The sequence below is a fragment of the Choloepus didactylus genome, chromosome 3 (assembly GCF_015220235.1).
Source record: "Choloepus didactylus isolate mChoDid1 chromosome 3, mChoDid1.pri, whole genome shotgun sequence".
NCBI classification, from domain to species: Eukaryota; Metazoa; Chordata; class Mammalia; order Pilosa; family Megalonychidae; genus Choloepus; species Choloepus didactylus.
Window position 1 is genome coordinate 158,459,453 of NC_051309.1, and position 14,876 is coordinate 158,474,328.

Here is a 14,876-nt window from a genome sequence, read left to right on the forward strand (position 1 = left end):
ATACAGCCCTGAAAGTACAGGTTTCCAGTGTTGTGTTTTTGTAAATTAAGTGGATAAAAGTATAGAGAAGAAAATATTAGTTTACAGTGGCTAAAATACCTGAGTGAAAGGTAGATTCTCTATAATTTTATCCCAACTTATAGTGATAGAATGTATAACCTTAAACTAATAATGTAACTTAGAGTTTTCCACCTGTAATTTGGGAATGAGTGGAATATATGAACAGTGCCAGTGAAATGATACCACTGTTGAATAGGTGTTTGTAGTATACTTGGTTCATGTATCGTAAGATACTACTTTGTTTTTAGCTGGGATCCCACTATCATAATTTTGTGTATTTAAAAATAAGATTCTTACTAACCTCTCTTTCATTTGTATAATTTTAAAATACTTACAATAGACAAGATGCTGTGATTTAGAAACATTAGCCATTAAGATTTAATTGTTGAAAGTTGAGATTAAAAATATTTGGAAAAAAAATTAATCTTAGATGAAAAAAATCTGTATTTCACAAATAAAGTTTGGTTTTTGGATTTCATCCTTTATGTCTAGTATTTTTATGCAACATAATTTAAATCAAGAGATAGGGGCATTTTTAGCCAGCAGGTTATTTTTCCTCAAGTAGAATTTGAAAACAAAACACTATATACATTGAAAGAAAGTTTCAAAAATTTTATTTCTAGAAATGCAAATGTTAGTGATGTGTTTTCTTTTTAAACACCTTAACGATGGATGGTTTTACAGTCTGCGATGTTAGCTCATGAGAAGTGGAATCTACCATGAGACAGTGTGAACTTGTCTTGTCTCATGCCGATATAGTTACTCTAATTCTGAATGTATTTCAACATGTTAGTCTCTAAACTTGGAAGAGATATAACAGATGACCTTCCTATTCCCAAAACCCAGTGCTTTTGAGTAATTTCTGTTGAGCAATTGTGATTCCTGGCACCCAGTGTTTAAGAAGATGCTGAGAAAAAGTTAGGTAATGAAGTGTATACTTTAAAAATCTTAGCATTGACTGGTTGTCCCGTTTAACGCTAGTCATGATTAAATTAAATGTTTTTGAGAATTCAAATTTCCCCCCTTTTCTCTTTAGGGTATCAAAAGGGGTATAATTGAGATGGCAGATCTGGTGGCTATAACTAAATCTGATGGAGACTTGACTGTGCCAGCTCGAAGGATACAAGCGGAGTATACGAGTGCACTGAAATTACTCCGCAAACGTTCAGAAGTCTGGAGACCAAAGGTTAGCTTGCCATTCTACATCTTTCATCCTGGGTGGACTGTGCACATTATAAGAGAGAATGGAAATCCCAAGCTAGACATGTAATCAATCCTTGCTTATATGTGAAGATTACAATTTTTAAAATTATGACAGAGCCAGAGTGTGTAGTCATAATTTTAAATATAATCCTTCAACCACTAGATGTCAAAAACCAGATGTGAGGTGATAGATTAGGTTGCTTAATGCTTGATTTGAGCCAGTCAAAAGTGGTAGCAAATCCATTCCAAAAGGAGACATCCTTAAGATTATGGAGCAGTTAATGATCTGGTTATTTATAATGGAGTTTGAGTAAGACAGAAAGTTTGTGATGTGATACTTTTTTTTTTTAAACAGCTTTATTGATATACATGTCAAATACCAGACAATCCACTCATTTAATGTGTATACTGCAACTGTCACCACGGTCAATTTTAGAACATTTTCCACTAATAGATTTTTATAAATATTTTAGCCAAAGAAAATCATAAAAATGGGACCCAGAAGAAAACTCTTAGAGGTGTTTTCCTAGTACAGAAACTCCTTTTTTAACAAACTTAAAACTTGTCATAGCTACTTTCCAGAGTAGAAGAAATTCAGTTCTGTCAATGAACTGATAAAATATGAAGTTGCTTATATGAAGACACTTGGGGAAAATTGACAGCCTGTTTGTGTAAGTAGTACAGAAGCTTCTATACTTGATAAAATCATAGATGTGATACTTTTTAACAAGTATACTTAAAAATATTTTTTTCCTTTATTAGAGTATTTGTGAGTTTACAGAACAATCATGCATAAAATACAGTATTCCCATATACCACCCTCCCACCAACACCTTGCACTGGTGTGGAACATTTGTTACAACTGATGATAGCACATTTTTATAATTGTACTGTTAAAGTCCATGGTTTAACTTAGGGTTCACTGATTGTGTAGTATAGTTCCATGGATTTTTTTTTTTTTAATTTTATTCTGTTATATATAATCTAACATTTAACCTTTTAATCATATTCAGATATATATATTTCAGTGCTATTCATTGCATTTACAATGTTGTGCTGCAATCATCTCTATCCAGTACCAAAACATTTGCATCATTCCTAATAGGAACCCTGTACATTTTAAGCCTTAACTTCGCATTCCCTTTCCCCATCCTGTCCCCTGGTAAGCTATATTCTAGATTTTGACTCTTATGAGTTTGCCTATTTTAATTGTTTTAAATCAGTGAGATCACACAATATTTGCCCTTTTGTGCCTGGCAACAGGATGTCTTCAAGGCTCATCCATGTTGTCTCATGCATCAGGTCTTCATTCCTTTTTATGGCTGAATAACATTCTATTGTATGTATATATCAAATTTTATTTATCTGTTCATCAGTTGATGGACATATGGGTTGCTTCCATCTTTTGGCAATTGTGAATAATGCTGCTATGAGCATCAATGTGAAGATATCTGTTTGAGCACCTGCTTTCAGTTTTTTGGGGTATATACCTAATAGTGGGATTGCTGGGTCATGTGGTAGTTCTATACTTAATTTTCTGAGGAATCATCAAACTGTCTTCCACAGCAGCTGCACCATTTTACATTGCCACCAGAAATAAATGAGTATTCTTATTTCTCCACATCCTCGTCAACACTTGTTATTTTCTGTTTTTTTTTTTAATAGCAGCCATTCTAATGGGTGTAAAATGGTAACTCTGTGGGTTTGATTTGCATTTCCCAGATGGCTAATGACATTAAGCATCTTTTCATTGCTTTCTGGCCATTTGTATATCTTCTTTGGAGAGAGATCTGTCCAAGTCATTTGCCCATTTTTTAAATTGAGATGTTTGTCTTTTGGTTGTTAAGTTGAAGGATTTATTAATAAATTCTGAAGATGAATCCTTCATCAGATATGTGGTCTCTAAATATTTTCTCCCATTGTGTAGGTTGTCTTTTTACTTTCATAATAAAGTCCTTTGAGGAGCAAGTTTTTGATTTTGATGAGGCTCCGATTATCTATTTTTTCATTTGTTGCTTGTTCTTTGAGTGTAGAGTCTAAGAAACCATTGCCTAACATTGGGTCCTGGACGTGCTTCCCTATTTTCTTCTGGGAGTTTGATAGCGCCTGCTCTTATATTTAGGTCTTTAGTCCATTTTGAGTTGATTTTGTATATGGTGTGAGGTAAGGGTCCTTTTTTTTTCAAATGGAGATCCAGTTTTCCCAGCACCATTTGTTGAAGAGATTATTCTGCCCAGTTGAGTAGTCCTTGTCACCTTGTCAAAAATCAGTTGGCCATAATTGTGAGGATTGATTTCTGGTTCTCAATTCTATTCCATTGGTCCATCTGTCTGTCTTTGTGACAGTGACATGCTGTTTTGATTATTGTGGCTTTGTAATAAGTATTAATATTGGGAAGTGTAAGTCCTCCAACTTCATTCTTCTTTTTCAAAATGGCTTTAACTATTCAGGGCTCCTTATTCTTTCGTATAAATTTGATGGTTGGCTTTTCCATTTCTGCAAAAGAGGTTCAAATTTTGATTGGGATTGCATTGAATCTATAAATTGCTTTGGGTAGTACTGACGTTTTAATGATATTTAGTCTTCCAGTCCATGAACATTTATTTAGGTCTTTTTAAATTTCTTTTAGCAATGTTTTATAGTTTTCTGTGTATAAGTCCTTCAAATTCTTGGGTAGATTTATTTCTAGATACTTGTTTCTTTTAGTTGCTATTTTGAATGAAATTTTTTTCTTCATTGCTTGTTCCAATTGTTTATTGCTTGGGTATAGACACAATACTGATTTTGGGGGTGTTGGTCTTATACCCCACCACTTTGCTGAATTCACTTGTTAGCTCTGGGTGCTTTGTTGTGGATTTTCCAGAATATTTTCAGTATCATATTTACAAATAGGGAAAGTTTTACTTCTTCCTTTCTAATTTGGATGCCTTTTATTTCTTTTTTCTTGCCAAATTTCTATGGCAGGAACCTCCAGTACAATGTTGGTAACACTGGTGACAGTGGGCTTCCTTGTTTTGTTCCTGATCTTAGAGGGAAAGCTTTCAGTCTCTCACCATTAAGTAGGATGTTAGCTGTGGGCTTTTCAAATATACCCTCTATCATGTTGAGGAAGTTTTCTTCTATTCCTAGTATTCTAAGTGTTTTTATCAAGAAAGAATGCTGGATTTTGTCAAATGTCTCACCTGCATCAATTGAGATGAATGTGGTTTTTTCATTCATTCTGTGAATGTGGTATATTACATTAATTGGTTTTCTTGTGTTGAACCACCTTTGCAAACCAGGGATAAATCTCACTTGATCATGGTGTATAATTCTTTTAATATGCATTTGGATTCAATTTGCTAGTATTTTGTTGAGGAGTTTTGCATCTATATTCACAAAAGATATTGGTCTGTAGTTTCTTTTCTTGTAGAGCTTTATCTGGCTTTGGTATGGGGGTGATGTTCTCATAGAATGAGTTAGGGAGTGTTTCCTTCTCTTCAATTTTTTGGAAGAGTTTGAACAGAATTAGAGTTAAGTCTTCTTGGAATGTTTGCTAGAATTCCGCTGTGAAACCTTCTGGTCCTGGGATTTTGTTTGTTGAGAGGTTTTTGATTACTGAGTCAATCTCTTTACTAGTAATTGGTTTGTTGAGATCTTCTTGAGTCAATGTAGGTAGTTTGTGTGTTTCTAAGAATTTGTCCATTTCTTCTAAGTTATCTAATATTTTGGCATACAGTTGTTCATGGTATCCACTTATGGTCCTTTTATTTCAGCAGGATCAGTAGTAATGCCACCCTTTTCAGTTCTGGTTTTCATCATTTGTAGCCTCTCTTTTTTTGCTTTGTCAGTCTAGCTACAGGTTTATTGATTTTGTTGATCTTTCCAGAGAACCACCTTGTGGGGTTTTTTTGGTTTTGATGATTCTGTTGTTTTTGTTTGTTTGTATGTTTTTTGCTTTCTATTTCATTGATCTCTGCTCTAATCTTTGTTATTTCCTTCCTCTACTTCCTTTGGGTTTATTTTGCTCTTCTTTTTCTAGTTCTTCCAGTTTTAAGGTTAGGTCTCTGATTTGAAGTCTTTCTTCTTTTTTAGTGAAAGTACTGAGTGCTATGAATTTCCCTCTCACCATTGCTCTCACTGCATCCCATAAGTTTTGGTATGTTGTATTTTCATGGTCATTTGCCTCAAGAGATTTCCCAATTTTGCTTCTGATTTCCTCTTTAACCCATTGGTTGTGTAAGAGTATGTATATGCTGTGTGAAATTAGGAAGCCCCTACTTAATAAGTCAAGCCCTTGATCTTGATGCTTGTTCTTGTGAAACTTATAGCTATAAAAGGGAGGCTCAGCCTTCCTATAATTATGTCTAAGAGGCACCTCCAGAGAACCTCTTTTGAACTCAGATGTGGCCTTTCTAAGTCCAACCCAGCAAATAAAAAAAAGTATGTTTAATTTCCACATATTTATAAATTTTCCCTTTCTCCCTCTGTTATTGATTTCTAGCTCCATTGTGTTGTGTTCAGAGAATGTACATTATATTATTTCAATTTTTTAAAAAATTTATTGAGACTTGTTTTGTGACCCAATATATGGTGTATCCTGGAGAATGATCCTTGTGCACTTGAGAAGAATGTGTGTTCTGTTGTTGTGTGCAGTATTCTATACATGTCTGTCAGGTCTAGCTGGTTTAGTGAATCTAGCTGGTTTAGTGTACTTCCTTATTGATCTTCTGACTAGATATTTTATCCATTATTGACAGTGGTTTGCTAAAATCTACTACTACTGATGTAGAACCATCAGTTTCTCCATTCACATCTGTCACTATTTGCTTCATATATTTTGCTTCATATGTTTCATATATATTAGGTCAATATATATTTATACCTATTATATCTCCATGTTTAGTTTTCTGCTTTATCAGTACGTTACAACCATCTTTGTCTCTCGTAACTGTTTTTGACTTAAAGTCTATCTTATTCAATATTAATATGACTACCCCAGCTCTCTTTTAGTTACTACTTGCATGGTATATTTTTTTCCATCCTTTCATCCTCAAGCTACTTATATCTTTGACTTTAAGGTGAGACTCTTGCAGACAGCATATAGTTGGGTAATGCTTTTTAATCCATTCTGCCAATCTCTACCTTTTGACTGGTGAATTTAATCCATTTACATTTAAAGTTACTACTGATAATGTAGGTCTTCTGCCATTTTGCTTTAACCTTTGTAAGTCTTATACCTTTTTTTTGTCCCTCACTTCCATTAAAACCTACTTTTATATTTATTTGCTTACTTGTTTTGGGCCACATTTAGTGCCTTCTCATTTTTATCTGAATATGTTTTTCATCTGTTTTACTTGTGGTTACCATGGGGTCAAAATTTAACCTCCTAAATATATAACAGTTATATTTGATTTGATACCAACTTAACTTCAATAGCATGAACATGTACTTTTTCTATCCCCTCGTCTCCACACCTTTTTTTGTACTTGTTACCACTTCTATCTTTGTACATTGTGTTTCCAAAAACCTAGATTTATTAATTTTTATGCATTTGCATTTTAGCAACTGTAGGAAGTAAGAAGTTGAGTTACATACCAAACAATACAATACAGTAGTACTGGCATTTCTAATTACCAAAATGGTTACTTTTTACCACAGGTCTTTATTTCTTTGTGCTACTTGGAACCACTGTCTAGTGTTCTTTCATTTCAGTCTGAAGAATTCCCTTTAGAATCGGTTATAGGGCAGGTCTAGTGGCAATATACTTCCTCAGCTTTTGTTTATCTGAGAATGTCTTAATCTCTTCCTCATTTTTGAAAGAGAGTCTCACCAGATATAAAATTCTTCGCTGGCAGTTGTTTTCTTTCAGCACTTTAAGTATTTTAACCCACTGCCTTCTTGCCTCCATGGTTTCTGATGAGAAATCGGCACTCCATCTTATGGGATTCCCTTGTATGTAACACATTGCTTTTCTCTTGCAGCTTTCATAACTCTCACCTTGTCTTTTGCATTTGATAGTGTAATCAATAGAGGATGGGGTGTATTTTTCTTCATGTTTATCCTGTTTGGTGTTCTCTGAGCTTCTTGGATGTGCATATTCACATCATTTGCTATGCTTAGGGAATTCTCTGTCATTATTTCTTTGACTGTTCCTTCTGTCCCTTTCTTTCTTCTACTTCTGGGACTCCCATAATGTGTATATTGGTGCACTTGATGGTGTCGCATAGTTTTCTTAGGCTGTTTTTTCTTTTAATATTTCTTTTTATTTTCTGCTCCTCAGCCTGACTCATTTCAAGCATCTTTTCTTCAGGTTCACTGATTCTTTCTTCTACCAGCTCCATTCTGCTCTTGAATCCCTCCTGGGCATTTTTCATTTCAGTTATTGTGGTCTTCAAATCCAGTATTTGTATTTGGTTCCTTATAAAAATTTCCCTTTACTGAGACTTTCCTATTGTTCATTCATTGTTTTCCTGATATCCTTTAGTTCTTTCTCTGTACTTTCCTTTATCTCCTTAAGCATTTTAAGATTATCTTTTTAAAGACTATTTGGTATGTCTATATTCTCATCTTCTCTGTTGGTGTGTGCTGTATTTTTATCCTCTTCCTTTGGATGGGCTATCATTGCCTGTTTCTTGGTTTTTCTTGTACTCATTTGTGTCACACTGAACATTTTAATATTTTAAAATGTCAGCTCTGGGATTTACTCCCTGGGATATCTGCCTCTTGGTTTGTAACCAGCTGGCAATAAGACAGAGATCTTGAGCTTCAGCCGTTCTCTCTGGGAAGTGGTAACAAGTCTGTGCAGGGTTTTCCCTGTCTTTCTGGGCCTCTGTCTTGTCCTTGGGTTTTTGCTTTTTAGTTGTCTTGGTATTCCCCTGTTTACAGGAGTTTGGTTCTCCTGTTTCCCAGGAGACAGACCTCCCTCTCCATGGTGTTTGGAGCTGGCAGGCCTTTGCCGCAGACTATCTGCCTGTATAGTTTTTTATACTCCTTTTGTTGTCTCAAGCTGTATTTTCTTGGAGAGCAAGTTCTGGGGAGATGGTCCCCTGAAGAGGACTTTCCAAAGTCAGTATTTCCCAGCCAGAACAGGATGAGGCATCCACCAAGGGGGTGCAGACTGGCTCCAAAGAGCCCTGTGGAGGGGGTTAGCAAGGGTACTAAGAGGTTCTCTGACAGCTCCCCAAGGCGGAGCTTTCCTGGCCTGTCCAGCAAGTGCAGCCCTTCAGCTAACTGTCCCCCGCAGCCCTGAAGAAGCACTGTGTCTTTAAATCTCCACTGTCTCTACCCCTTTCCAGGAGGGTTGAAACAGTGAAACAATGGCTGCTCTCAGAGCCAGGACCCAGCAATCCGAATTTCCTAACCAAAAGCCATAATTAGTGATCGGCCGTGCCCACCCCTGTTCCTTGGGGAAGAGGATTTTTCTGTCCCTTGCTGTTACCAGCAGCAGGGACTAGTCCCTGCAGCATCCTGTCATGAGAGTGGGGGGTGGGCATAACAGTAGCCATAACAGGAAGAGAGTGATTTACAGTTATTTACCATAATTTATCAGCATTTCCTCCCTCTCTTCCCTGAATACTATACAGTGTTCTTCTGGCCTCTGGAGTTTCAAAATAGTAGTTTCAGACAGTTCCTGCCTGTTTAGTAGTTGTTTTGGTGGAAGGACTGAGTCCCAGAACACTCTACTCCACCATCTTCCCTTGAAGTCCCAACAAGTATACTTTCAATAAGCTATTTTTAATAAGAAAAAATACCTGAAAAGTCCTGTAACAAGTGATGCTATAATTTTGATGCTTTATCTGCAGGAGTACACTATGTTATTAAAGAATAAGCTGTAACTATTACGAGAACAATGATGACATATCTTACCTTCAACCTCTCGTTTTCTCCAACCATATTGTTTTTTTTTTTTGAGTTTGGAGCTGTCTTATACATTCAGATGCTGAATGCTCAACTCTTATCACTTGCTGAATCAGGCAAATTTGACATAGGGAAGGAGGCTATTTTCTCAATTCAGCTTCATTTCCTGGCACACAGGCTGTAGGAATCTTAGCTAGCATTGCCCTTATCATCCTTATTACTGGCTCATAATTCCTCCATGATTCCTCTTGAGACTATCTGAGCAATCCTAAATTAAAGTAAATAACTGGGCTAAAAATTTGACTTTGAAGCATTGTCTTATTTCTAATATGTACTTAGTAATCTCAGATACCTAAGTTACTGCAGTATATTTACTTTGCACAGTTATAAAACTTCTCATTTTTGTTACTTGTCTATTTCCTTAGACTGTGAAAAGTTAATTGACAAATATCAGAGTTCCTCATAAAAGGGTTTTCTGTCATTTTAAATAAAATAGTTACGGTTCTTCCCTTTTCAATAGGTAATTCGTATTTCTGCCAGAAGTGGAGAGGGAATCACTGAAATGTGGGATAAAATGAAAGAATTCCGGGACCTGATGCTTGCCAGTGGGGAGTTGACTGCCAAACGACAGAAGCAGCGGAAAGTTTGGATGTGGAATCTCATCCAGGAAAGTGTGTTAGAACATTTCAGGTCCTATCCCACAGTAAGGGAACAGATTCCTCTCTTGGAAAAAAAAGTTCTCAGTGGGTCTATGTCTCCAGGACTAGCAGCAGAATTCTTGCTGAAAGCTTTTAAAAACAGAGATTAATGAAACTTACTCTGTATAATAATTTTATATATAGTTTAATAAAGTATTCTAATGTTAAAAATCACCTATAATGCTTATCTTTTCAGTAATTTCATTAATTTCTTTTCAGAATTTCAATAATCTTTTTATGGTGCCTTTGACTTCCTTATTTGTGAACCATGTTTAAAAATCTGAAGGAAGTTACATACAGATGGCAAAGGTTAGTCAGACAATATTTGTAACATAACTCTTGTTTGCTACAGATGTTATATCTTTTTATTCTTACGCCCTGGTGGGGTGGCCTGTAGGATAGTTTCTTTTTTCTCAATCCAGAGCAGAGAAAGCTGAGGACAGAAAAGATTATGTCCCTTAACATGCTTTCTTTTATTCTGTATTCTCTGATATTCCAGAAAACATATGCAAGAGTGACCGCATTTTTGAAGTCTTACTTGATACCAGAGCAATACACAGTGGGCTTCTAAGAGCTTAAAATCATGATTGACATTTAGTGTACCAAACTATTCTGGGAATTTCTGAAATGACCATGTATGCAAGTAGCAAAACAGCTGGAATGATGTAGTAATGTGAACGAAACACAACTTTAAAATCTACTTCCTGGACTTGTGGACACCTCTTGTCCCAGATAGGAAAGAGAGCCAAAAGGTTACTGGGGAAATCAGCAGCAAATAATGTGGATCCATTAATCCCCAAGAATTAGAAAAACCCCAAGAGACCCAAGTAAGATCAGAACAATTCTTGGGTTATTTTGTTTGAATATTATCCAAGTCTTTTGTTTTCTTCCTCCTTGGCCATTCACTTCATGTTAGCATCTTAAATGTCTATTTTATTCTTGATGGTGAAGAACAAGTTTGTTCTACAGAGGCAGCATGGCACAGTAATTAAGAGCTTGGACTGTGGAGTTGGACTGTGGGTTTAAACTTTAAACCCAAGTCAATCACTTTTTAAGCTGTGAAAGCTTGGATAAGTAACCTAACCTCTCTAAGTTTCAGTTTCCTCCTCAGTAAAATAGAATTGACATATTAACTTCAAAGGGTTAATGAGGATTAGATTAGACAACTCAGGAAAAATTATTTAGCCATCATGCCTGGTACATAGGAAATACTCAAAGGCTGCTTTCTATTATTATTATGTTAAAGTTATGTTAAACCTTATATATAAAATTTCAGTTTTCTTCCATGGTTTATTGCTACCATCATGCTCTTGTTATGGTATTTTATGTTTGTTTTTAAGCACTTGCTCTAGTGAATTCTTTGAATATATTATTTGAATGTATTTTATGCTATTTAGTGGTAGTTAGAACTATGTACATTTCAATAAGATGATTTCTAACCTTAAATTTCTCCATTGCTTAAAATATCTTCCCAGAAACTTTAAACAGATTCCATTCTATACACTGTAGAGTATTTTACATAATATGCCAGCTTTCATTGTTACTTTATCTACTATCTTAAATCAGTTTTCTGCAGTATTATTTTAACAAACATTCTGTCTTACATTTTAAAAAAGATTTGTGGTATTGGCATACCTATATCTTATTTGAGGGTTGAGAGAAAATTGGAAGAGTTATCTATCTAGTCAATTGTTCTAACTTCAGAAAGGACCACCATTAAACGATTGTATTAAATGGGAGACTGGTTTTCAAAAACTTCCAGAGAAGGAATTTTGTAATTTGCCTTAGTAAACTATTACACAGGGAGTAGCAAACCTCCTGTCATTTGTGATACAATCTAAAATACCAGTGGAGACTGCACTAGCATGCATGCATGCGTTCTTTCTTTCTTTCTCTTTCTGCATTGTTAACCCTAAATTTAGCTGCATTTCTTCTGTTTGCAGCTACTTTTAAATGTTATATAGTCATAAAAATCATTAGAAAAACCCTTTGTCTTCCTTATATTGTTATTATTATTACCATTGGCTATGATTTATAGATCAATTTCTAAGATAGTTTTCATTTTTGTTACTCAGTTTATTGGATGCAGTATGATTTAGTGATATATTTTTGACCTTCCTTTTGTTTTGAAATCCATGCTCCCTTTTGTTATACTCAAAAATGCCATGCCACCCCTTTTGTCCCATCTGTGCCAGACCCCTGAACTGGTTAAAAGCGAAGGTTTGGGGTTAGACACAAGTAGGTTGAGGTCCCAACTCTCTTACTAGTTAGCTATATGATTTGGGGCAAGTTGTTTCTTCTACATATGGGCAACAGTTTCCTTATTTGTAAAATTAAGGTAATAATAGCTACCTTACAGAGTTGTTGAAAGAATTAAATGGAAATTGTATGTAGAGTGCTTAGCACTCAGTAATTGATAGGTATTGTTATAAGTATTATACACAGACACTTTATTCTTTGTTCTGCAAAACGGACTAGTATAATTTAATTCCAGATTGACCAAATTACTTAATCTCCCTCTGCTTCTGTTTCTTCACTCTAAAATGGAGATGACAATAGTGTCCACCCAGTGTTGTTTAGTTAATATACATACTGTACCTCCCTACTATATTGTAGTGCTAAGTATTTGTTTAATAATAATTAGTACCTACACATAAGGTTGTTGGAATGATTAAATGAATTACAGTCTCCCTCCATTTTACAAGGATAATCCTTTCCTGAAAAAACCTCATAGGGTTTTTTCTTTGTGAAAAATATAATTACTATTAATTTCTGTAGGTAGGAAAAATGTGCTATGTTCCTGAACTCCAAAATTGACACACCTTAATCCTAAAACGATACCAATCTCATTAAAATGACTGAAGTTTTTTCAGTAGTTCAGATTAGCTATCACAATACAACCTGAGAAGACATCTTCTCTTTGTTAATGACTCTGTATCATGACTACTTACCTGCTTTCCCTAAGCTCTTGTCACTTTTGCCCAGTCAACACTGAAGACAGTAGCAAATGAACAGAATATACCTAAGATATTCAGTATTTATGTAATTCAACTATTAATGCAAAAATAAAGCCCAACACTGAAAATTCATTCAGTAAATTGCCCACATAGAAGTCAGGATGCTACTGCTAAAAACTAGTAAACCATACCTCTGAGAAGTAACTCGTATGTTCCATACATTTGGGCAGTAGGTGGAGCTTGGCTGCTTGTGAAGCCTGAGCAATCCATGTGGGTCTTTATAAACTTAAATGCTTCCTAAGCCAGACTTTATGAAACTCCTCATTAAGTTGAATTCTCATAACCCAAGCAGGTATATCTTGGGGTACCACTGTAATTCATTAGAATGAGAGGTGGTACCAATATTCACTATCTCAGCATTGTTACTCAGATAAGGCTAAGAAAATGATGAACAGTCAAAATTCTCCTTGAAAAAGAACACTTGGAAAAAGATTCTTTTTTTTTTTTTAATTTTTATTGGGATTGTTCAGATACCATACAATTATCCAAAGATCCAAAGTGTACAATCAATTGCCCCTGGTACCCTGATACAGCTGTGCATCCATCACTGCACTTAATTTTTGTTCAATTTTTAGAACATTTTCATTACTCCAGACAAAAAATAAAGTGAAAAATGTAAAAAGAAAAAAAAAAAAAGGAAACTCGAATCCTCCCATATCCCTAACCAACCCCCTCAATTGTTGACTCATAGTGTTGATATAGTACATTTGTTACTGTTTATGAAAGAATGTTGAAATACTGCTAACTCTAGTATATAGTTTGCAATAGGAATATATTTCTTCCCTATATGCCCCTCTATTACTAACTTCTAGTTGTATTGTCATACATTTGTTCTGGTTCATGGAAGAGTTTTTCTAATATTTGTACAGTTAATCATGGACATTGCCCACCATAGGATTCAGTTTTATACATTCCCATCTTTTGACCTCCAACTTTCCTTCTGGTGACATATATGACTCTGAGCTTCCTTCCCCTTTCCACCTCATTCACGTGCCATTCGGCACTGTTAGTTATTCTCACATCTTGCTACCGACACCTCTGTTCATTTCCAAACATTTAAGTTCATCCTAGTTGAACATTCTGCTCATACTAAGCAACCACTCCCCATTCTTAAGCATTGTCCTGTATCTTGGTACCTTATATTTCATATCTATGAGTTTACATATTATAATTAATTCTTATCAGTGAGACCCTGCAATATTTGTCCTTATGTGTCTGGCTTATTTCACTCAGCATATTGCCCTTGAGGTTTTGTCATCAACCCATTTTTTTTTTTTTAAGATGGTTTTGTTCACACACCATACATTCCATTCTAAGTAAACAATCTATGGTTCTCTGTATGGTCACATATTTATGTGTTCACCACCTTCACCACTATCTCTATAAGGGCATCTACACTTCTTCCACAAGGCAGGAGGGAGAGTCAAAGAAGGTAGAGAGACAAAAGAAAGAGGAAAAAAGTGACAGCTAGGAAGTAGCAAAAGGAAAAGTAACCTTAAATCAAAGTAGAGTAAAGAGTCAGACAACACCACGAATGTCAAGTGTCTAACATGCCTCCCCTTTCCCCCCCTCTTATCTGCATTTACCTTGGTGTATCACCTTTGTTACATTAAAGGAAGCATAATACAATGATTCTGTTAGTTACAGTCTCTAGTTTACATTGATTGCATCCCTCCCCCAATGCCTCCCCATTTTTAACACCTTGCAAGGTTGACATTTGCTTGTTCTCCCTTGTAAAAGAACATGTTTGTACATTTTATCACAATTGTTGAACACTCTAGATTTCACTGAGTTACACAGTCCCATTCTTTCTCTTTCCTCCTTTATTCTGGTGTCTCACATGCTCCCAACCTTCCTCTCTCAACCATATTCATAGTTGTCTTTGTTCAGTGTACTTACATTGCTGTGCTACCATCTCCCAAAATTGTGTTCCAAACCATGCACTCCTGTCTTCTCCTATCACTCTGTAGTGCTCCCTTTAGTATTTCCTGTAGGGTGGGTATCTTGTTCACAAAGTCTCTCATTGTTTGTTGGAAAATATTTTGAGCTCTCCCTCATA

The 14,876-nt window shown here is 35.5% G+C and overlaps 1 protein-coding gene across 2 annotated transcripts in view; it reads left to right on the plus strand.

Moving 5' to 3' along the window:
- MMAA (metabolism of cobalamin associated A) overlaps positions 1-9,974 on the plus strand; it is a 49,566-nt gene extending 39,592 nt beyond the window's left edge. For both annotated transcript variants that reach the window (XM_037830749.1, XM_037830747.1), the window contains exons 6-7: positions 1,097-1,246; positions 9,623-9,974. In XM_037830749.1, coding sequence (XP_037686677.1) covers positions 1,097-1,246; positions 9,623-9,910 — 438 coding nt within the window. In that variant the 3' untranslated portion in view covers positions 9,911-9,974. The remainder of the gene's footprint in view (positions 1-1,096; positions 1,247-9,622) is intronic.
- Positions 9,975-14,876: the final 4,902 nt, after the last annotated feature.